Source organism: Scyliorhinus torazame, chromosome 11 (assembly GCF_047496885.1).
Source record: "Scyliorhinus torazame isolate Kashiwa2021f chromosome 11, sScyTor2.1, whole genome shotgun sequence".
Lineage (NCBI taxonomy): Eukaryota > Metazoa > Chordata > Chondrichthyes > Carcharhiniformes > Scyliorhinidae > Scyliorhinus > Scyliorhinus torazame.
In genome coordinates this window covers 183266674-183288784 of record NC_092717.1, presented here as the reverse complement: position 1 = coordinate 183288784, position 22111 = coordinate 183266674, and the positions used below count along the sequence as shown (strand labels likewise).

Genomic DNA, 22111 nt, shown 5'->3' with positions numbered 1-22111 from the left:
TAGGCAAACAGAATGTGGGAGACCAACCAGCAGTGCATCGGGATAGTTATTCTAGAGGTAACAAATGCATGAATGAGGGTTGCAGCAGGGCTTTTTCCTAACTTTACCATAGCTCACTAGGTAAGGTCTGGGTATATGGTTTGAACGAACGAATGGAGGTCTTTTAAAATGATAGTTAACTTGAAGTTTTGGTCAAAATGCATCCAACAGAGAGGATTAAGGGGGAGAAAGAGCAATAGATAGCAGCAGATGGCCACCACAGACAGACATATCTGGAGGTGCTGATTGTCTAGGAGCCATCTTGCAGGCTGTTCTCTGGACTTTGTGGGGTAGATTCAGAAATATTTATTATTGATCAACTGATTTGGATTTTTTATTCTGGCATTAGATTGTGGGCGATTTTGAATAATCGTTTTTTGTTGCCATCCCAAATAAGCTAATCAAGCTTTCAATCACCTGCCCTAAACCTCCTTTATATTCTGATTACACTACTGTGAAATACCTTTGGATGTTTTCCTATGTTAAAGACTCTAAATAAATACACGTTGTTGTAAAAAACTGATATTGTCCTTTTAATGGTGTAGGTTTCCAGGCATGTACTAGTGGTAGCTACACAGTTTCCCCATTATTCTCTGGGGATTATCCTATCAAGGAAGCCGTGTCAATTGGCTGCTCACTTTGCCAAATCGGGACGAGTATCACAGAGGTCACTGGCAGTGACTTAGGGAGTTTTGTGTCGGCCACCAGGTAGGGTTGAAGGGTTCCTCTCCCTGAAGGAACCTGGGGAACTAGCGAGGTTTTTAGAAAAATCTGTTTTTCAGCACCAACCTTTTTTGTTTTTATTTATTTATTTTTTAAATTTAGAGTACCCAATTCATTTTTTCCAATTAAGGGGCAATTTAGCGTGGCCAATCCACCTAGCCTGCACACTTTGGGGTTGTGGGGTCGAAACCCACGCAAACACAAAGAGAATGTGCAAACTCCACACGGACAGCACCAATCTTTCTGATGTCAGTCCCTCAATTCTCAAGCCAAAAGGTTTCGGGATTTGGCAGTGTTTTGGGAAGAATCTGCAGAAATACGTATAGTGTGTGTTTATACGTGTGTGTGTGTGTGTGTGTGTGTGTGTGTGTGTGTGTGTGTGTGTGTGTGTGTGTGTATATATATATATATACACATACAGACACACACACACACAAGTATAAACATACACTATATGTATAAACACACACACCATATGGATAAACATACATGCACACACTACGTGTTTATATATACACACAGCACATTCCAAATGGAGTAATTTAAACACTCATTCTGATCATATTACAAAAGCCTGGGTAAAATATCACAGCTTTTCTTACATTGATACGTTGGAAATTGGTTTATTTTTGCTCTAAACATTAATATTGCCTGAAAAGTCTGGATTTTCTTATGGAGCAATAACCTCCTCCACACTCAAAAAATAACTAGATCAATTTGTTATTCAAATAAACCTCTTCCTGATTTGACAACACAGAGCAAACAAATTAAAAGACTGCTTTGATGAGAAACGGATGATTCACAGGAGGCTGGCTGAAGGATGATGGGAAGCTATGCAGTCCTGCCAGAGACATCTGAGCCTCTGCACAATTAACCCTTCAAATGCCAAAAACATTAGCCTTGATTAAACAACGAATTGCTCAAAGGCACTTCACAGGAGCAGAATGATACAAAATTTGATACTCAGCCAAAGACAATAGCATTAGGAAACATGACCCAAAGCTTGCTCAAAGAGGTAGGTTTAAGATGGATCTTGAAAGAGGGGAGAAGGAGGGAGTTTGCATTTCGGAATCACAGCACTTCCATCCTCAACTCTCTCATACACACTCATCTCTTTGTCTCTCTCATATACACACTCATCTCTCTCTCTCTCATACACACTCACCTCTCTTGTGGCCACTTTTTGCTTGTGTCAAAGAATACGTTTTTTTCCAATTAAGGAGCAATTTAGCGTGGCCAGTCTACCTAACCTGCACATCTTTGGATTGTGGTGGTGAGACCCACGCAGACACAGGGAGAATGTGCAAACTCCACACGGATAGTGACCTGGGGCCGGGATTGAATCCAAGTCCTCGGTGCCGTGAGGCAGCCGTGCTAACCACTGCGCCACCATGACACCTGTGTCAAAGAATACTTAATGCTGTTTCCTTCAAGGCTATTATATTTAAACAATTTGTGCAAATACAAGCAGTTCTTTAGAAATACTTAATCTGGTTAGCTTCAAGGTTATTATGTTTAGACAACTTCTGCAAATATCAACAGGATACAAAACAGCTTAACTAGATCAATTCTTTGGAAATACTTTAAACAATAGTAAAATGTCAGGTATCTTGAGTGAGAGTGGGATAAACTGAACTGGTGACCGCAGAATGTATTGGATGAGCTTTACTCTTGGAAAATCTCATCTGTATCAGCAGGAATCAGCACTTAGTAGTGGGGGGGATGCAATAATAGGCTCAGGACCAAGGTACACTTGTGGTGGTGATAAGGGAACAAAGAGCGGAACTGCTGGCGGTGATTGATGTTCTCATGGATAACGTCAATCAGGAGGCCAATCAATCACCTCTTAACAACCAGTGAGGCATCAGCCACTTGATGATCAGTTATAAGAAAGTAGTTCACAGCCCCCCTACCCAGCTAGCTCAGGAACAGAGTCATCTGATCAACAACTGGCGGTCAGAGTGGAATAAGCTAATCACTTGCCCCGGTCCGGATATCGGATAAGCCCACATAAGCAGGTCCGTCACCAGTTGAGGTGTATGAGTATTGTAGCAGTAATGTATCGCTATTATCAACTTTAGTTTTAATAATGAACAAAGTGGTTTGAAAAGTCACTTGTGGTCTTGGATTGCTGTATCTGGAGTAAACCTTTCGAACTAGGGAAAATAGGGAGAGCATCAACACTTTCTCGCTCATAACACTCACTCTCATCTCTCACACACACACAAACACAGCTCTATCTCTCACATCTCTCTCTCACTCACACACGCACTTCTCGCTCATAAGCACACCTCTTAGACACACACTACCCTCTCTCATACGCACTCAAGTCTCGCACACACTCATCTCTCACATACACACACTCACCTCTCTTTTTCACTCCCCACTCTCATGCATATTCACTCTCACCCTCATGCACACCTCTCTCTGTCTCACACAATCACACCTTTCTCTCTCTCTCACATCTACCTCTGTTCCTCAGAGTACGCTTCTGCTCCCACATGGCCTCGCCTCCTGCCCAGTCTCCAAATCTGCTTCTACTCCTGCCCTGCCTCAGAGTCCTCAACAAATGGCCCCCCTCTGCCATTCCCTCGCCTTTGCTCCACCACCCGCTGTCCACACCTCACTCCACCATCCTGTCTGCTCTGCTCTCCACCACCTGCTCTGCTCTCCGTCATCCGCTTTGCCATCCACTGGGCCCCTGCCCGGTACTATGCTGTCTACTGGGACCTTGCCCCGCCACCTGCTCTGCTGGGCCTTCACCCGTTGCCTGTCAGTAGACAGCACGTTGAATACCAGCTCCAATTGCACAAGCTGTGTGTCCGGCTTTTTTTCAATGGTTGCCCCCGTGCTGAACCCAGTTTAGGATACCATGCTGTAGAATAATGATCTACATGTTGGGAAAATGTTGCGGTGGGGGCACAGGCGGGGTAAGTGCTCTTGACCTCATTCAAAGTTGTGTCGAGCGAGTGAGAGCAAAACCAGTAAAAAGAAGTCTCTCCTTCATCAGCCACCAACCTATACCTCTGACCTAGGCTCAAACCAAGATTGATTAGGGAAATATGCTGCATCTCATATCCGGAGAACGACAAAAAAATTAAAACATACTCCAAGATCACCTGAGGCCCATCACCTGATCTCTTTTTATACCTTCATAACCTCTGTCCTGTTCAATAAGCTGTTCACAAATGGATCTCGAGTCAGACATGTGACAACTGTTAATACAGGGGACAGACAGCGAAAAATGGAGGCCATGATGATCGCCTTTGCCAGCCGCGGGTCTGTGGAGATGTGGGCCAGGCGCTGCCCAAGTAAAGTGAGAGATTCATCTTCATCGATCACTCCTGCAGTGGGGTGGAAGAGGAGAGATGATGGTAAATTCTCCTCATCCATTTCTCTTGGCACTACAACTTAAACCAGATGACATGAAAGTGTGCAGGCTCTGATTATAATAATCACTGCTCCTTATATTTGCAGCAATAGAATTAAAACCTCCACCTAGAATTTCTCTGTAGAACAGAGCAGCACAGAACTGGAATGTGTTTCCTTGAGTGTTAGTGATGTAAATGGCCTTTCCTCATGTGGCCCTACATAGTAGAAGTAATTTCCAGACAATCCTATAGTCACCTGACATCCAAACCCCATGAAGGCCTGATTGGCCCTGTACTGGGCGCCAATAATAGCATTCAAGTTCTGGCAGAGGTCCAGACTCAGTACAGACCAAAGATCAAACCTTGGTAGGAATGCAACAGCATTTACCAACTAACTCAATAAAAACATGTTGTTAATTTGTAGGTGAAAACTGAGCTGTAATCGTGCAGTATACTCCAAGGATGTGATATATATCTCCTTTCATTATTACAAAACCAGAGGCAAAGACTATATGGTTCATTAGTTACAATGGTGGTACAATGTTCTAACTTGGTAGTGGGAACCTACCAGGGTTTATCGGGTCCCCAATTACAACTAACACACAGAGGAGATAGAGCACAGTGTTTTATTTTACTCCTGAAAATGTTGCCTCTAACAGATGTTTGATTTTGCACAAGTTAAATGGGATTCCTAGTGATTCTTCATGGGCATAGGCTCTATGATCTCAGGAATGGGTTGAGAAAGCATGGCCACGTCCTGTCCTACACACACATGCACAGAATGGGTTCTATTAGTGCGAACCCTGGTCAAATTTACAACTGAAACCAGTTCAGAATGGGAATTAAATTTCAATTTACTGGTCTATACATTTTAACATTTCACTAAATTTACTGGGCAATTGGGGGTCAACGTAGAAACATCTAGATGCGAGTAGTTTCCAAGGCATCTTTGAAAATGTCTTGCAGCATCCTCCTCCAGTGGTAAATTTCCATACACCCCACACTCACCTATCTCCTGTAGTATTCGCACAGCCTCATTCACAGCCTTAGGATTGGGACTATTCATTGCTTTAGAAAGAAAATCTGAAGCCTGAAGGATAAATTGAAAGAGGGGAGTGGTTAAAAAAATGAAATTGTTTGCTTACATTTTCCCCAAGTAAGTAGAAAAAGGCCTGTATTACAGCGCCTTTCACAGCCACTGGACATCCCATAGCGCTTTACAGCCAACAAAGTACTTGTAGAAGTTTAGGCACTGTTGTAATGTTGGAAATAAAGAAACCACAGCAAACTTCCACAAACAGCAATGTGAAAGTGCCCTAGACAATCTTATTTGATGTTAATTTAGGATGTTACAGATCAGCTAGGACACTGGCGATAACTCCCTAGCACTTCAAAATAATGCCATATGTTCATAGAATCATAGAAAAGTTACAGCACAGGAGGCCATTCAGCCCATCTTGCCCATGCCAGCCCAAGGACACCCAGGTGCCCTTTCTAATGCCACCTTCCTGCACCCAGTCCATAGCTCTCTAGCTTAGAGCACTTAAGGTGTGGGTCCAGATACTTTTTAAAAGAGTTTAGGGTCTCTGCCACCACCACCAACTCGGGGAGCGAGTTCCAGACGCCCACCACTCTCTGCGTAAAACAGTTCTTCCTCATGTCCCTTCTACACCTTCTGCCTCTTATCTTGAATCTATGTCCCTTGGTTCTAGAATTCCCCACCAAGGGAAACAATTTTATCCTGTACACACTATCTCTTCCCCTCATAATTTTGTACACCTCAATTAAGCCTTCTTTGTTCCAACGGAAATAACCCCAACCTATCTAGTCTCTCCTCATAGCTTTTCTAGCCCTGGCAACATTCTTTTAAACCTCCTCTGCACTCTCTCCAGAGCAATAAGGTCCTTCTTGTAATGTGGTGACCAGAACTGCACAAAATACTCCTGTTATGGCCTCACCAATGTCTTATAATTCCAACATTATATCCTTACATTTATATTCTATACCTCTGCCAATGAAGGAGAGCATACCATATGCTTTCTTAACAACCTTGTCTACTTGAACTGCTGTCTTTAGGGACCTGTGTACATGTCCGCCAAGATCTCTCACTTCATCCACCCCTCTTTTATTGTGTACTCCCTATAACTGACCTCCCTAAATGCATGACCTCACACTTCTCTTGTGTTAAATTCCATCTGCCACTTTATTGCCCACTCCACCAACCCATCTATATCATTCTGGAGATTGTAGCTATCCTCTACACTGTCCACCACTCAGCCAATCTTTGTGTTGTCTGCAAATTTCCCAATTGTGCTCCCCACGTTCACATCCAAATCAATTTGGGGGGGGGGGGGGGAAGAGAGGCAGGGAAACGTTAGCCAACCTGACATCCACAGGATCTGAGAACAAGGAGAACACAGGCGGAGGACGGGGCCGGCTGAAGTGGCAGCGTGCACAAAAAGACAACAATGGCGAAATCCAACCGGCGAGGGGCAACACGGCATCAGACCCACTCGAGGATTGCCCTCTGGAAGTGCCTCGCCGGCACAAACGGATGCCTACTTACACGTGTATAGATATATCATATCCTTTTTTTTTTTTTATAAATGTTTTATTGAAAATTTTTTCCCAAACAACAATTTTTCCCCTCTTACAAAGCAAACGCAACAATAACAACACAGAAATTTTAAACAATACACAAGTAACAAAACCCCTTTATCTTTGACCTAAACTAAACCCCCCCCCCCCCTCCCCCCTCCCCCTGGGTTGCTGCTGCTGGTCATCTGTCTTCCCTCTAACGTTCCCCTAGGTAGTCGAGAAATGGCTGCCACCGCCTGGTGAACCCTTGAGCCGATCCTCTCAGGGCAAACTTTATCTGCTCCAGTTTAATGAACCCCGCCATATCATTTACCCAGGCCTCCAGTCCGGGGGGTTTCGCCTCCTTCCACATGAGTAGGATCCTGCGCCGGGCTACTAGGGACGCAAAGGCCACAACGTCGGCCTCTTTCGCCTCCTGCACTCCCGGCTCTTCCGCAACTCCAAATAGAGCTAACCCCCAGCCTGGTTTGACCCGGGCCTTCACCACCCGCGAAATCACTCCCGTCACTCCCTTCCAATACCCTTCCAGTGCCGGGCATGCCCAAAACATATGTGCGTGGTTTGCCGGGCTCCCGCCACACCTCCCACATTTGTCCTCCACTCCAAAGAACCTGCTCAATCTTGCTCCCGTTATGTGTGCTCTATGTAGCACCTTAAATTGAATCAGGCTAAGCCTGGCGCATGAGGAAGAGGAATTTACCCTGCTTAGGGCATCAGCCCACATACCCTCCTCTATCTCCTCCCCTAGTTCTTCTTCCCACTTTCCTTTTAGTTCGCCCACCGACTCCTCCCCCTCTTCCCTCATCTCTCGGTAAATCTCGGACACCTTGCCCTCTCCGACCCACACCCCTGAAAGCACCCTGTCCTGTATCCCCTGTGTCGGGAGCAATGGAAATTCCCTCACCTGTTGTCTAGTAAATGCCCTCACCTGCATATATCTCAAGAAATTTCCCCGGGGCAACTTATACTTTTCCTCCAATGCTCCCAAGCTCGCAAAAGTCCCATCTATAAATAAATCTCCCACCCTCCTAATTCCCAACTGGAACCAGCTCTGAAATCCTCCATCCATTCTTCCTGGGGCGAACCTATGGTTGTTCCTGATTGGGGACCCCACCAGGGCTCCCCGCACCCCTCTCTGTCGCCTCCACTGTCCCCAGATATTCAATGTTGCCGCCACCACCGGGTTCGTGGTAAACTTTTTAGGTGAGATCGGAAGCGGCGCCGTCACCAGCGCCTCTAAACTCGTCCCTTTACAGGACTTTCTCTCCAGTCTTTCCCACGCCGCTCCCTCACCCTCCATCATCCATTTACGTATCATTGCCACATTGGCGGCCCAATAGTAATCGCCCAAGTTCGGTAGTGCCAATCCTCCTCTGTCCCTACTACGCTGAAGGAACCCCCTCCTTACTCTCGGAACTTTCCCTGCCCACACGAAGCTCGTGATGCTCCTGTCTATTTTATTAAAAAAGGTCTTAGTGATTAGTATAGGGAGACATTGAAATACAAATAAGAACCTCGGGAGGACCATCATCTTAATTGCTTGCACCCTGCCCGCCAGCGATAGAGGCTGCATGTCCCACCTCTTGAAGTCCTCCTCCATTTGTTCTACCAACCGTGTCAGATTAAGTCTGTGCAAGGTTCCCCAGCTCCTAGCGATCTGAATCCCCAGGTATCGGAAGTTTCTTTCCACTTTCCTTAGAGGCAAGCCTTCTATCTCTCTACTCTGGTCCCCTGGATGTATCACAAATAATTCACTCTTTCCCATGTTTAGCCTATACCCCGAGAAATCCCCGAACCCCCTCAAAATTCGCATAACCTCTATCATTCCCCCCGCTGGGTCCGACACGTATAACAATAGGTCATCCGCATATAACGAGACTCGGTGTTCTTCTCCCCCTCTAATCACCCCTCTCCATTTCCTGGAGTCTCTCAACGCCATGGCCAGAGGTTCAATTGCCAACGCGAACAACAATGGAGACAGCGGGCATCCCTGTCTTGTTCCCCTATATAGTCGGAAATACTCCGATCTATGTCGACCTGTAACTACGCTTGCCGTTGGAGCCCCATAAAGAAGTCTAACCCAGCTAATAAACCCGTTCCCAAACCCAAACCTCCTTAACACTTCCCATAAATACTCCCACTCCACCCTATCAAATGCCTTCTCTGCGTCCATTGCCGCCACTATCTCTGCCTCCCCCTCCACTGGGGGCATCATTATCACCCCTAATAGTCGTCGCACGTTAACATTCAGTTGTCTCCCTTTTACGAACCCTGTCTGATCTTCGTGCACCACCCCCGGGACACAGTCCTCTATCCTCGATGCCAGTACCTTTGCCAACAATTTGGCGTCCACGTTCAACAATGAAATGGGTCTATAGGACCCGCACTGCAACGGATCTTTATCCCTCTTCAAAATTAACGATATCGTCGCCTCCGACATCGTCGGGGGTAGTGTCCCCCCTTTCCTGGCCTCATTGAACGTCCTCACCATCAACGGGGCCAACAAGTCCACATATTTTCTGTAATACTCCACCGGGAACCCGTCTGGTCCTGGGGCCTTCCCTGCTTGCATGCTTCCCAGTCCCTTAATAACCTCGTCCACCCCAATCGGTGCCCCCAGGCCTACCACCCCCCGCTCCTCCACTTTCGGGAACCTCAATTGGTCCAGGAACTGCCGCATCCCCTCCTCTCCCTCTGGGGGTTGAGACCTATACAGTTCCTCATAGAAGGTCTTGAACACCTCATTTATCTTTCCTGCCCTTCGCACCGTGTCTCCCCTTTCATCTCTAATTCCTCCTATTTCCCTCGCTGCTGCCCTCTTTCGCAATTGATGAGCCAACAGGCGACTCGCCTTTTCCCCATATTCATACCTCCTCCCCTGTGCCTTCCTCCACAGTACCTCCGCCTTTCTGGTGGTCAGAAGGTCAAATTCCGTCTGGAGTCGTCTCCTCTCCCTGTACAATTCCTCCTCCGGGGTCTCTGCAAATTCCCTATCCACCCTTAAAATCTCCCCCAGTAATCTTTCCCTTTCCTTGGCCTCTGTTTTCCTTTTGTGGGCCCCAATGGAGATCAGCTCTCCTCTGACCACCGCTTTTAGTGCTTCCCATACCACTCCCACAGGGACCTCGCCGTCATCATTGACCTCCAGGTATCTCTCAATACACCCCCGCACTCTTGCACACACTCCCTCATCCGCCATCAGTCCCACATCTAATCGCCAGAGTGTTCTCTGCTCCCTTTCCTCTCCTAATTCCAGGTCCACCCAATGTGGGGCATGATCCGAAACCGCTATGGCTGAGTACTCAGCTTCTTCCACCCTAGAGATCAACGACCTTCCCAAAACAAAAAAATCTATCCGGGAGTACACTTTATGGACATGGGAGAAGAAGGAATACTCCCTAGCCCTAGGTCTAAGAAATCGCCATGGATCCACTCCCCCCATTTGGTCCATAAACCCCTTAAGTACCTTGGCCGCTGCCGGCCTTCTTCCGGTCCTTGAGCTGGATCTATCTAGCCCCGGGTCCAGCACCGTATTAAAGTCCCCTCCTAAAATCAAGTTTCCTACCTCCAGGTCCGGTATACGCCCCAGCATCCGTCTCATAAATCCCGCATCGTCCCAGTTTGGGGCATACACGTTAACCAACACGACCTCCATTCCCTCCAGCCTGCCACTCACCATTACATATCTACCTCCGCTATCTGCTACAATGTTCTTTGCTTCAAATGCGACCTGTTTCCCCACCAAAATGGCCACCCCTCTATTCTTTGCGTCCAGTCCTGAGTGGAACACCTGTCCCACCCATCCTTTCCTTAGCCTAACTTGGTCCGCCACCTTTAGGTGCGTCTCTTGGAGCATAACCACGTCTGCCCTTAGTCCTTTCAAATGCGCGAGCACTCGGGCCCTTTTTATCGGTCCGTTCAGGCCTCTCACGTTCCACGTGATCAGCCTCACTAGGGGGCTACCTGCCCCCCTCCCGTGTCGACTAGCCATTACCTTCTCTAGGCCAGTCCCATATCCCGCCTCCGCGCTCCCGCTCGCTCCCCCAGCGTCGCACACCATCCCCGTCCACCCACTCTTTAGCCATTTCCTTTTGGATTTCCGCAGCAGCAACCCAGTTGTCCCGCCCCCCCTTCTCCCTCCCTGCTCCCCTCCCCGCTAGATCTCTTTCTAGCTTGATTGCTCCCCCCATATTACTTCCGTAAGTCAGCTGACTTCAACTGACCCCGGCTACTCCTGCTCACTCCTCGACCTCCCCATGTGGGGAACTCCCATCCGCCTTGCGCCCGTCTTCCCGCCTTATTCTTTCTGGTGCGGGAACATCCCTTTACCTGACCCGCCTCTTATGGCGCAGCTCCCTTTCCCCTCCCCCTCCCCTTCCCCATTCTCCAACTATGTCCCGTCTTTCCCCCCTCACCGGCGCCCACATTTCCCCAATGTCTGCCCCCTTCCCTGTTTACTTCTCAATTAACTTCCACCGTAACATTATCAATAACATTTCCTGCAGCATCAGTCCCTCAGTCCCGATCCAATTTCTCTTCTTTGATGAAGGTCCATGCTTCCTCCGCCGTCTCGAAATAATGGTGTCTCTCCTGATACGTGACCCATAGTCTTGCCGGCTGCAGCATCCCGAACTTCACCTTCCTTTTATGCAACACCTCTTTGGCTCGGTTGAAGCTCGCCCTCCTTCTCGCCACCTCCGCACTCCAATCCTGGTATACCCGTACCACTGCATTCTCCCATCTGCTACTCCGCACCTTTTTAGCCCATCTCAGGACCTCTTCTCTATCCTTAAGGCGGTAAAATCGCACGATTATCGCCCTGGGTGGTTCTCCCGCTTTTGGTCTTCTCGCCGGAATCCGATTTGCCCACTCCACCTCCAAGGGGCCCGTAGGGGCCTCAGCACCCATCAGTGAGCTCAGCATCGTACTTGCGTACGCTCCACAGTCCACTCCTTCCACACCCTCGGGGAGACCCAGTATCCGAAGGTTCTTCCTTCGCGCTCCATTTTCTAGGGCTTCGATCCTTTCAGTACACTTTTTATGAAGTGCCTCGTGCGTCTGTGTCTTAACCGCCAGGCCCAGGATCTCGTCCTCAATATCTGTCACCTTCTGCTCCACCACACGGAGCTCTGTCTCCTGGGTCTTTAATGTCTCCTTGAGCCCCTCAATTGCCTGTAGCAACGGGGTCAGCACCTCCCTCTTCAGCAGCTCCACGCACCGTCTCACAATTTCATGCTCAGGCCCCCATGTCGCCTGCGCTTTCTCCGCCGCCATCTTGTACTTCTCTCTTTCTGACCCTTTGGTCGACGATTCCTCGCGCTGCAGCCGCCGCCGCTGGTTTTTTCCTCCTTCGTTTGGGGGGGACTCCCTTCTCACACGCCCCACACCGGGTTGCGTCGTCGAAAAATTCCCCGTTGAGGTTCTTAAAAGAGCCCGAAGGTCCGTCGGAGCTGGAGCCGCCGAAGCGTGCGGCTAGCTAGGCATCACCGCAACCGGAAGTCCCTTCAGTGGCCTTGATGAGGTCTGTTCACAGTTGTTCCCTCTGCTGCTAGAATTCACCTTTGATACAGGCCCTCAGGTCAGCTTGCAGCTTTAAGCTTGCCCTTCCCCCGCCTGCATGCTGGAAGAGGCCCTGTTTATCCTGTAGTTGCAGCCAAATCTTTCACTGTTTCTGCGTGTGTCTGGCAACCAAGAGACATACCCTTCCTGGGGGACACTGTCGGGGGAATATTGCCGCCTTCTTCCCACACCGGGAAATGTCAAACAAATGCCGTGGGGGCCCTGTAAAAGAGCCCAAAAGTCCGTTCCAAGCAGGAGCTGCCGAATATGCGACCTAGCTCTGCATAGCCGCACCCGGAAGTCGATATATCATATCCTGTGTACATAACGGCGAAATATACTCTGTACAAAAACCCAATAAAAAACATTTTTTTAAATAAAAATGATTTCCAGCTTGGTCTCCTACATGGTGAATAATACAGGTCCTGGAAAATTGAATGGAAGAGCAGAGGGAGCTGTATAAAACACTGGTTAGGCCCTAGCTGGAGTACTGCGTGCCTCCTTTGCAGCTACATTCCTATGGCGGAAAGAGGAATCCTCAAAAATAAGGACCACCACGCACCGTAATGTCAGGAATGTGGACTTTAGACTGGACCACAATGTTCTCTAGAGGGGTACGCAGGATTTCTGGGATCGGAAAGTCATCCATTTTCTCCAGCCTCTCCCTGCTGAACAAATGGTAGGCATTACCCGGCTGGCAGCGACCTGCACGCCCACGCCGCTGCTTCACATTCGACTTGGAAATCCAAACTGTGTTGAGACATGAAACCTGTAACACAGAGAATAAAGCTCTATCATCTTTCGCAATAACTCATTATTACCCAAAATGTGACCTTCAAAACTCTTGCATTGTCCTCATTTCCACCTTTGAGGTGGAAACCACAACATAGGTTTCCATTGAAGTAAAGAATTGTCCAACAGGTTCAAAGCTCTTACAGCTTGCATGGGTCAAAATGGGGCTGCAAGGTGGGTGACTGAACTGACCATAGCACCATGGTACTCAAAGCCATTCAAGTGGGGGAAGTCATTAGGCATCTGTGGTAATAGGGGCAGTATAGTCAGGGAAATAAACACAGTTCTCTGCAGCCGAGTGTGAGAGTCCAGAAGGCTACATTGCCTGCCCAATGTCAGGGTTTGGGATATCTACCCAGGCTTGGACAGGAGCTTGCAGTGAGAGGGGAGGATCCAGTTGTTGTGGTCTTCGTGGGTACCAATGACATGGATAGGACTAGGAAGGAGGTTCTACATAGGGAGTGTGAGCAGCTGGAGGCAAAATTAAAGAGCAGAATCTCAACGGTAATAATCTCTGGATTATTGGAGAGAGATGAATGTGTAACTCAAAGACTGGTATGGGAGAAATGGGTTTCAATTCATGGGGCACTGGCACTAGTACTGGCGAGAGTGGGAGCTGAACCATCTTAGGATAGTTCAGCAAATGTTGCCCAATTGCAAAAACACATCTAACAGCAGAAGTTTGGTTTGTGCTTTGTAAGCACTGGGCTGGTTGAGTACCTTGTGTACTTTGTCTGTCATAAATTACTGAAGGAGCATGCTGCGGGATTCTCCGTCGGCGGGATCCTCCACTTTGCCGGAAGTGCACCCAAGCCCGGGTTTCCCGACGGGTGGCCACAATGGGAAACCCCATTGGCCGGCTGCAGGAACACAGAACCCTGCTGCCGGCAGGGGCATGCTGCGCCGGTAAATGGGGCTGGCGGGACGGAGCATCCCACCCAAAGTGTCGAATTTGATTTGCAATTTTCTGATAAGACAATAATTCCTGAACCGTAAACGTTTTGATAGATTATTGCTAAAGTATCTGCAATTCCCTCACCTACCTCCTTTAAACTCCTATGCTGGAAACCATCAAATCCTGGGAATTGTTAATCTTTTGTAGCATTACTTTTTCTATTCTCCTTGATGACCATTTTATTTCTACTATAATTGATAAAAAAATGTCCATCTTGATGTATCTTAAAAGTTAATTTTCCTATTTCCTTTGGCTTGCTTTCCTGTTCTTTAGATCTCGCCAGGTTCCCAGGATCGACACTACTCTTAACACTTTTGCATTTTTTTTCCTTCAGTTTTATGCCATTACCTTTTGTCTGTTTTAATGCAATCATAGAATGGACAGGAGGAGAATATTTGGCCAATCGTGTCTATGCCAGCTCTCTGGAAGAACTCAGCCAGTCCCACTACCCATTTTGAAAACCACAAATGATCCAGCCTCCACTACATTCTCAGGCAGTGCATTCCAGATTCGAGGCACTCACTGCATAAAAAGATTTTCCCTTTTGTCGCCATTGCTTCATTTGCTAATCACCTTAAATCTATCTTCTCTGGTTCTCCCTTCAGCCACTGCGAGCAGTCTCTCTCGATTTACTATGTCTGCATTGCTCATTTTTGTGAGCAGCTCTATCAAATCTTAGCTCAGCCTTCTATTCTCGAAGGTGAACAACCCCAGCTTCTCAAATCTATCCATGTCTCTGAAAGCCCTTCATCTTTATAACCATACGAACATACAAACAACCTCCCAGATGTAAAGATTGCAGGGTCTGGGGAGATTGCGGAGTTGAAGGAAATTAGTATAATTAAGCAGGTTGTATTGGAAAAATTAATGGGACTGGAAGTTGATAAGTCCCCGGAACCTGAAGTTATGAATTGCAGAGTGGTGAAAGAGGTTACTATAGAGATGATGGATACATTAGTGATCATCTTCCAAGATTCTATAGATACTGAAATGGTTCTTAAAGATTAGAAGGTAGCAAATGTCACTCTACTATTTAAAAACGAAGAGAGAAACAGAGAACTACAGACCAGTTAGCCTTACATCAGTGATAGGGAAAATGTTAGAATCTATTACAAAGGATGTGATAAATAGACACTTAGACAATCATTATCTGATAGGGCATAGTCAGCATGGGTTTATGAATGGGAACTCGTGTTTGATGAACTTGGGAGTTTTTTTAAAGACATCACGAACATAATTGATAAAGGAGAGTCGATGGACGTAGTATATTTGGACTTTCAGAAGGCGTGTTCACCAAAGAAAGGGACTTTGTGGAAGATGATTCATGGGTAGGGTGTGTGGACAGTCTGGATCATGTTAACATCGAAAAGGAGGAGACATTGGGTCTTTTAAAAGATATTAAGGTAGACAAGTCTCCTGGGCTGGATGGGATTTACCACAGAATACTGAGGGAAGCAAGGGAGGAAATTGCTGGGGCCTTGACTGACATCTTTAATCCCCATTGGCTGCAGGTGAGTTCCCAGAGGACTGTAGAATAGCTAATATGGTACCGCTGTTTAAGAAAGGGAGCAGGGATAATCCTGGAAACTATAGGCCGGTGAGCCACACGTCGGCAGTCGGTAAATTATTGGAGAGAATTCTCAGGGACAGGATTTATACCCATTTGGAAACAAATGGACTCAAGCGATAGACAGCATGAACAAAGAACAAAGAACAAAGAAATGTACAGCACAGGAACAGGCCCTTCGGCCCTCCAAGCCCGTGCCGACCATACTGCCCGACTAAACTACAATCTTCTACACTTCCTGGGTCCGTATCCTTCTATTCCCATCCTATTCATATATTTGTCAAGATGCCCCTTAAATGTCCCTATCGTCCCTGCCTCCACTACCACCTCCGGTAGTGAGTTCCAGGCACCCACTACCCTCTGCGTAAAAAACTTGCCTCGTACATCTACTCTAAACCTTGCCCCTCTCACCTTAAACCTATGCCCCCTAGTAATTGACCCCTCTACCCTGGGGAAAAGCCTCTGACTATCCACTCTGTCTATGCCCCTCATAATTTTGTATACCTCTATCAGGTCGCCCCTCAACCTCCTTCGTTCCAGTGAGAACAAACCGAGTTTATTCAATCGCTCCTCATAGCTTATGCCCTCCATACCAGGCAACATTCTGGTAAATCTCTTCTGCACCCTCTCTAAAGCCTCCACATCCTTCTGGTAGTGTGGCGACCAGAATTGAACACTATACTCCAAGTGTGGCCTAACTAAGGTTCTATACAGCTGCAACATGACTTGCCAATTCTTATACTCAATGCCCCGGCCAATGAAGGCAAGCATGCCGTATGCCTTCTTGACTACCTTCTCCACCTGTGTAGCCCCTTTCAGTGATCTGTGGACCTGTACTCCTAGATCTCTTTGACTTTCAGTACTCTTGAGGGTTCTACCATTCACTGTATATTCCCTACCTGCATTAGCCCTTCCAAAATGCATTACCTCACATTTGTCCAGGTTAAACTCCATCTGCCATCTCTCCGCCCAAGTCTCCAGACAATCTAAATCCTGCTGTATCCTCAGACAGTCCTCATCGCTATCCGCAATTCCACCAACCTTTGTGTCGTCTGCAAACTTACTAATCAGACCAGTTACATTTTCCTCCAAATCATTTATATATACTACAAAGAGCAAAGGTCCCAGCACTGATCCCTGTGGAACACCACTGGTCACAGCCCTCCAATTAGAAAAGCATCCCTCCATTGCTACCCTCTGCCTTCTATGGCCTAGCCAGTTCTGTATCCACCTTGCCAGTTCACCCCTGATCCCGTGTGACTTCACCTTTTGTACTAGTCTACCATGAGGGACCTTGTCAAAGGCCTTACTGAAGTCCATATAGACAACATCTACTGCCCTACCTGCATCAATCATCTTAGTGACCTCCTCGAAAAACTCTATCAAGTTAGTGAGACACGACCTCCCCTTCACAAAACCGTGCTGCCTCTCACTAATACGTCCATTTGCTTCCAAATGGGAGTAGATCCTGTCTCGAAGAATTCTCTCCAGTAATTTCCCTACCACTGAAGTAAGGCTCACCGGCCTGTAGTTCCCGGGATTATCCCTGCCACCCTTCTTAAACAGAGGAACAACATTGGCTATTCTCCAGTCCTCCGGGACATCCCCTGAAGACAGCGAGGATCCAAAGATTTCTGTCAAGGCCTCAGCAATTTCCTCTCCAGCCTCCTTCAGTATTCTGGGGTAGATCCCATCCGGCCCTGGGGACTTATCTACCTTAATATTTTTTAAGACACCCAACACCTCGTCTTTTTGGATCACAATGTGACCCAGGCTATCTACACCCCCTTCTCCAGACTCAACATCTACCAATTCCTTCTCTTTGGTGAATACTGATGCAAAGTATTCATTTAGTACCTCGCCCATTTCCTCTGGCTCCACACATAGATTCCCTTGCCTATCCTTCAGTGGGCCAACCCTTTCCCTGGCTACCCTCTTACTTTTTATGTAAGTGTAAAAAGCCTTGGGATTTTCCTTAACCCTATTTGCCAATGCCTTTTCATGACCCCTTCTAGCCCTCCTGACTCCTTGCTTAAGTTCCTTCCTACTTTCCTTATATGCCACACAGGCTTCGTCTGTTCCCAGCCTTTTAGCCCTGACAAATGCCTCCTTTTTCTTTTTGACGAGGCCTACAATATCACTCGTCATCCAAGGTTCCCGAAAATTGCCGTATTTATCTTTCTTCCTCACAGGAACATGCCTGTCCTGTATTCCTTTCAACTGACACTTGAAAGCCTCCCACATGTCAGATGTTGATTTGCCCTCAAACATCCGCCCCCAATCTATGTTCTTCAGTTCCCGCCTAATATTGTTATAATTAGCCTTCCCCCAATTTAGCACATTCATCCTCGGACCACTCTTATCCTTGTCCACCAGTACTTTAAAACTTACTGAATTGTGGTCACTGTTACCGAAATGCTCCCCTACTGAAACATCTACCACCTGGCCGGGCTCATTCCCCAATACCAGGTCCAGTACCGCCCCTTCCCTAGTTGGACTGTTTACATATTGTTTTAAGAAGCCCTCCTGGATGCTCCTTACAAACTCTGCCCCGTCTAAGCCCCTGGCACTAAGTGAGTCCCAGTCAATATTGGGGAAGTTGAAGTCTCCCATCACCACAACCCTGTTGTTTTTACTCTTTTCCAAAATCTGTCTACCTATCTGCTCCTCTATCTCCCGCTGGCTGTTGGGAGGCCTGTAGTATACCCCCAACATTGTGACTGCACCCTTCTTATTCCTGATCTCTACCCATATAGCCTCACTGCCCTCTGAGGTGTCCTCTCGCTGTATAGCTGTGATACTCTCCTGAACAAGTAGCGCAACTCCGCCTCCCCTTTTACATCCCCCTCTATCCCGCCTGAAACATCTAAATCCTGGAACGTTTAGCTGCCAATCCTGCCCTTCCCTCAACCAGGTCTCTGTAATGGCAACAACATCATAGTTCCAAGTAGTAATCCAAGCTCTAAGTTCATCTGCCTTACCCGTAATGCTCCTTGCATTAAAACATATGCACTTCAGGCCACCAGACCCGCTGTGTTCAGCAACTTCTCCCCGTCTGCGCTGCCTCAGAGCCACACTGTCCCTATTCCCTAGTTCTCCCTCAATGCTCTCACCTTCTGACCTATTGCTCCCATGCCCACCCCCCTGCCATACTAGTTTAAACCCTCCCGTGTGACACTAGCAAACCTCGCGGCCAGGATATTTATGCCTCTCCGGTTTAGATGCAACCCGTCCATCTTATACAGGTCACACCTGCCCCGGAAGAGCTCCCAGTGGTCCAGATAACAGAAACCCTCCCTCCTACACCAGCTGTTTAGCCACGTGTTTGTCTGCTCTATCTTCCTATTTCTAGCCTCACTGGCACGTGGCACAGGGAGTAATCCCGAGATTACAACCCTCGAGGTCCTGTCTTTTAACTTTCTGCCTAGCTCCCTGAACTCCTGCTGCAGGACCTCATGCCCCTTCCTGCCTATGTCGTTAGTACCAATATGTACAACGACCTCTGCCTGTTTGCCCTCCCCCTTCAGGATTCCCTCTACCCGTTCGGAGACATCCTGGACCCTGGCACCAGGGAGGCAACATACCATCCTGGAGTCTCTTTCACGTCCACAGAAGCGCCTATCTGTGCCCCTGACTATAGAGTCCCCTATAACTATTACTCTTTTGCGCTTTGACCCTCCCTTCTGAACATCAGAGCCAGCCGTGGTGCCACTGCTCTGGCTGCTGCTGTTTTCCCCTGATAGGCTATCCCCCCCGACAGTATCCAAAGGGGTATATCTGTTCGAGAGGGGGACAACCACAGGGGATTCCTGCACTGACTGCCTGCCCTTTCTGGTGGTCACCCATTTCTCTGCCTGCACCTTGGGTGTGACCACACTTACATAACTGCGATCTATGACGCTTTCCGCCACCTGCATGCTCCTAAGTGCATCCAATTGCTGCTCCAACCGAACCATGCGGTCTGTGAGGAGCTGCAGTTGGGTGCACTTTCTGCAGATGAAGCCATCCGGGACACTGGAAGCCTCCCGGACCTGCCACATCTCACAGTCAGAGCACAGCACCCCTCTAACTGACATTGCGTCAATTAATTAAAATTAAAATTTGTCTTTTTTTTTTTAATACTTTTTTTAAATTTCAAAGTTACTGTCAACTATCTGTTTCCTAGCACTAGATTTCTAATAGAAATGCGATAGCTAACTATAATATTCTCCGATCTCTGGCTTAGATATCCTCTAAATTATAATTAAGTTATTATGTTTAATTAGATCCCAAATACTCAAAAAAATTTAGGTTAGAATCCCAACCAGCCACTCAGGTCACAGCTTTTCTGTGATGTCACTTCAGTTTCCCCCCGACACACACAATTTGAAAAACAGGTATAAAAGTAAAAATCACTTGCTTACCTTCTGAGATGTTCTCAGGTTCCCTCGCTGACAGAGACTGCTCCTCCACCTCCAATCCTTGACCTGCACAATGCTAATAATATAATAATATAATATGGCACTTACCTTACACCAATGGGTCTTATTATTAGGTTAGAGGAGGAGGGCGGGTGGGAGACACTACACGTGTAGTGTCTCGGGTTTCCTCTCCACCAGAATTTATTGGGGGGGGGGGGGGAGGGGGGGCACTTGCCAGAGGTCGAACTTCCGGTTCCCGCCGAAATCCAAAGGGCTGCTCCTGCAAAGGTAAGTGCTTTTAAACTAACTACTCACCTCCCAGAAGGCCCCTGCGCACCGCTGCCGCCGAAATCCAAAGGGCTGCTCCTGCAAAGGTAAGTGCTTTTAAATTCACTACTCACCTCCAAGAAGGCCCCTGCGCACCGCTGCCGCCGAAATCCAAAGGGCTGCTCCTGCAAAGGTAAGTGCTTTTAAACTAACTACTCACCTCCCAGAAGGCCCCTGCGCACCGCTGCCGCCGAAATCCAAAGGGCTGCTCCTGCAAAGGTAAGTGCTTTTAAATTCACTACTCACCTCCAAGAAGGCCCCTGCGCACCGCTGCCGCCGAAATCCAAAGGGCTGCTCCTGCAAAGGTAAGTGCTTTTAAACTAACTACTCACCTCCCAGAAGGCCCCTGCGCACCGCTGCCGCCGAAATCCAAAGGGCTGCTCCTGCAAAGGTAAGTGCTTTTAAATTCACTACTCACCTCCAAGAAGGCCCCTGCGCACCGCTGCCGCCGAAATCCAAAGGGCTGCTCCTGCAAAGGTAAGTGCTTTTAAACTAACTACTCACCTCCCAGAAGGCCCCTGCGCACCGCTGCCGCCGAAATCCAAAGGGCTGCTCCTGCAAAGGTAAGTGCTTTTAAACTAACTACTCACCTCCCAGAAGGCCCCTGCGCACCGCTGCCGCCGAAATCCAAAGGGCTGCTCCTGCAAAGGTAAGTGCTTTTAAATTCACTACTCACCTCCAAGAAGGCCCCTGCGCACCGCTGCCGCCGAAATCCAAAGGGCTGCTCCTGCAAAGGTAAGTGCTTTTAAATTCACTACTCACCTCCAAGAAGGCCCCTGCGCACCGCTGCCGCCGAAATCCAAAGGGCTGCTCCTGCAAAGGTAAGTGCTTTTAAACTAACTACTCACCTCCCAGAAGGCCCCTGCGCACCGCTGCCGCCGAAATCCAAAGGGCTGCTCCTGCAAAGGTAAGTGCTTTTAAATTCACTACTCACCTCCAAGAAGGCCCCTGCGCACCGCTGCCGCCGAAATCCAAAGGGCTGCTCCTGCAAAGGTAAGTGCTTTTAAACTAACTACTCACCTCCCAGAAGGCCCCTGCGCACCGCTGCCGCCGAAATCCAAAGGGCTGCTCCTGCAAAGGTAAGTGCTTTTAAATTCACTACTCACCTCCAAGAAGGCCCCTGCGCACCGCTGCCGCCGAAATCCAAAGGGCTGCTCCTGCAAAGGTAAGTGCTTTTAAACTAACTACTCACCTCCCAGAAGGCCCCTGCGCACCGCTGCCGCCGAAATCCAAAGGGCTGCTCCTGCAAAGGTAAGTGCTTTTAAATTCACTACTCACCTCCAAGAAGGCCCCTGCGCACCGCTGCCGCCGAAATCCAAAGGGCTGCTCCTGCAAAGGTAAGTGCTTTTAAACTAACTACTCACCTCCCAGAAGGCCCCTGCGCACCGCTGCCGCCGAAATCCAAATGGTTTTGTGAAGAGGCAGTCGTGCCTCACTGACTTGATCGAGTTTTTTGAGGACGTGACAAAGATGATTGATGAGGGGAGGGCGGTGGTTGTTGGTTACATGGACTTCAGTAAAGCCTTTGACAAGGTGCCTCATGACAGACTGATACAAAATGTGAAGTCACACGGGATCGGAGGTCAGGTGGTAAGATGGACACAGGACTGGCTCGGTCACAGAAGGAAAAGGGTAGCAGTAGAAGGGTGTTTTTCCAAATGGAAGGTTGTGACTAGTGGTATTCCACAGGGATCTGTGCTTGGGCCTCTGTTGTTTGTAGTGTACATAAACGATTTGGAGGAAAATGTAGCCGGTCTGATTAGTAAGCTCGCAGATGACA

At 48.0% G+C, this 22111-nt stretch overlaps 1 protein-coding gene across 3 annotated transcripts in view; it reads right to left on the bottom strand.

Annotated features, from left to right (window-relative positions):
* Positions 1–22111, bottom strand: part of dhx30 (DEAH (Asp-Glu-Ala-His) box helicase 30) — an 88493-nt gene that overhangs the window by 27329 nt on the left and 39053 nt on the right. For 2 of the 3 annotated variants that reach the window (XM_072468122.1, XM_072468121.1), the window contains exons 12-14: positions 12853–13059; positions 5142–5223; positions 3913–4106 (exon numbers count right to left, since the gene is read on the bottom strand). In XM_072468122.1, coding sequence (XP_072324223.1) covers positions 3913–4106; positions 5142–5223; positions 12853–13059 — 483 coding nt within the window. Of the gene's footprint in view, positions 1–3895; positions 4107–5141; positions 5224–12852; positions 13060–22111 lie in introns of all 3 variants that reach the window. The other variant, XM_072468123.1, reaches the window with a different exon arrangement.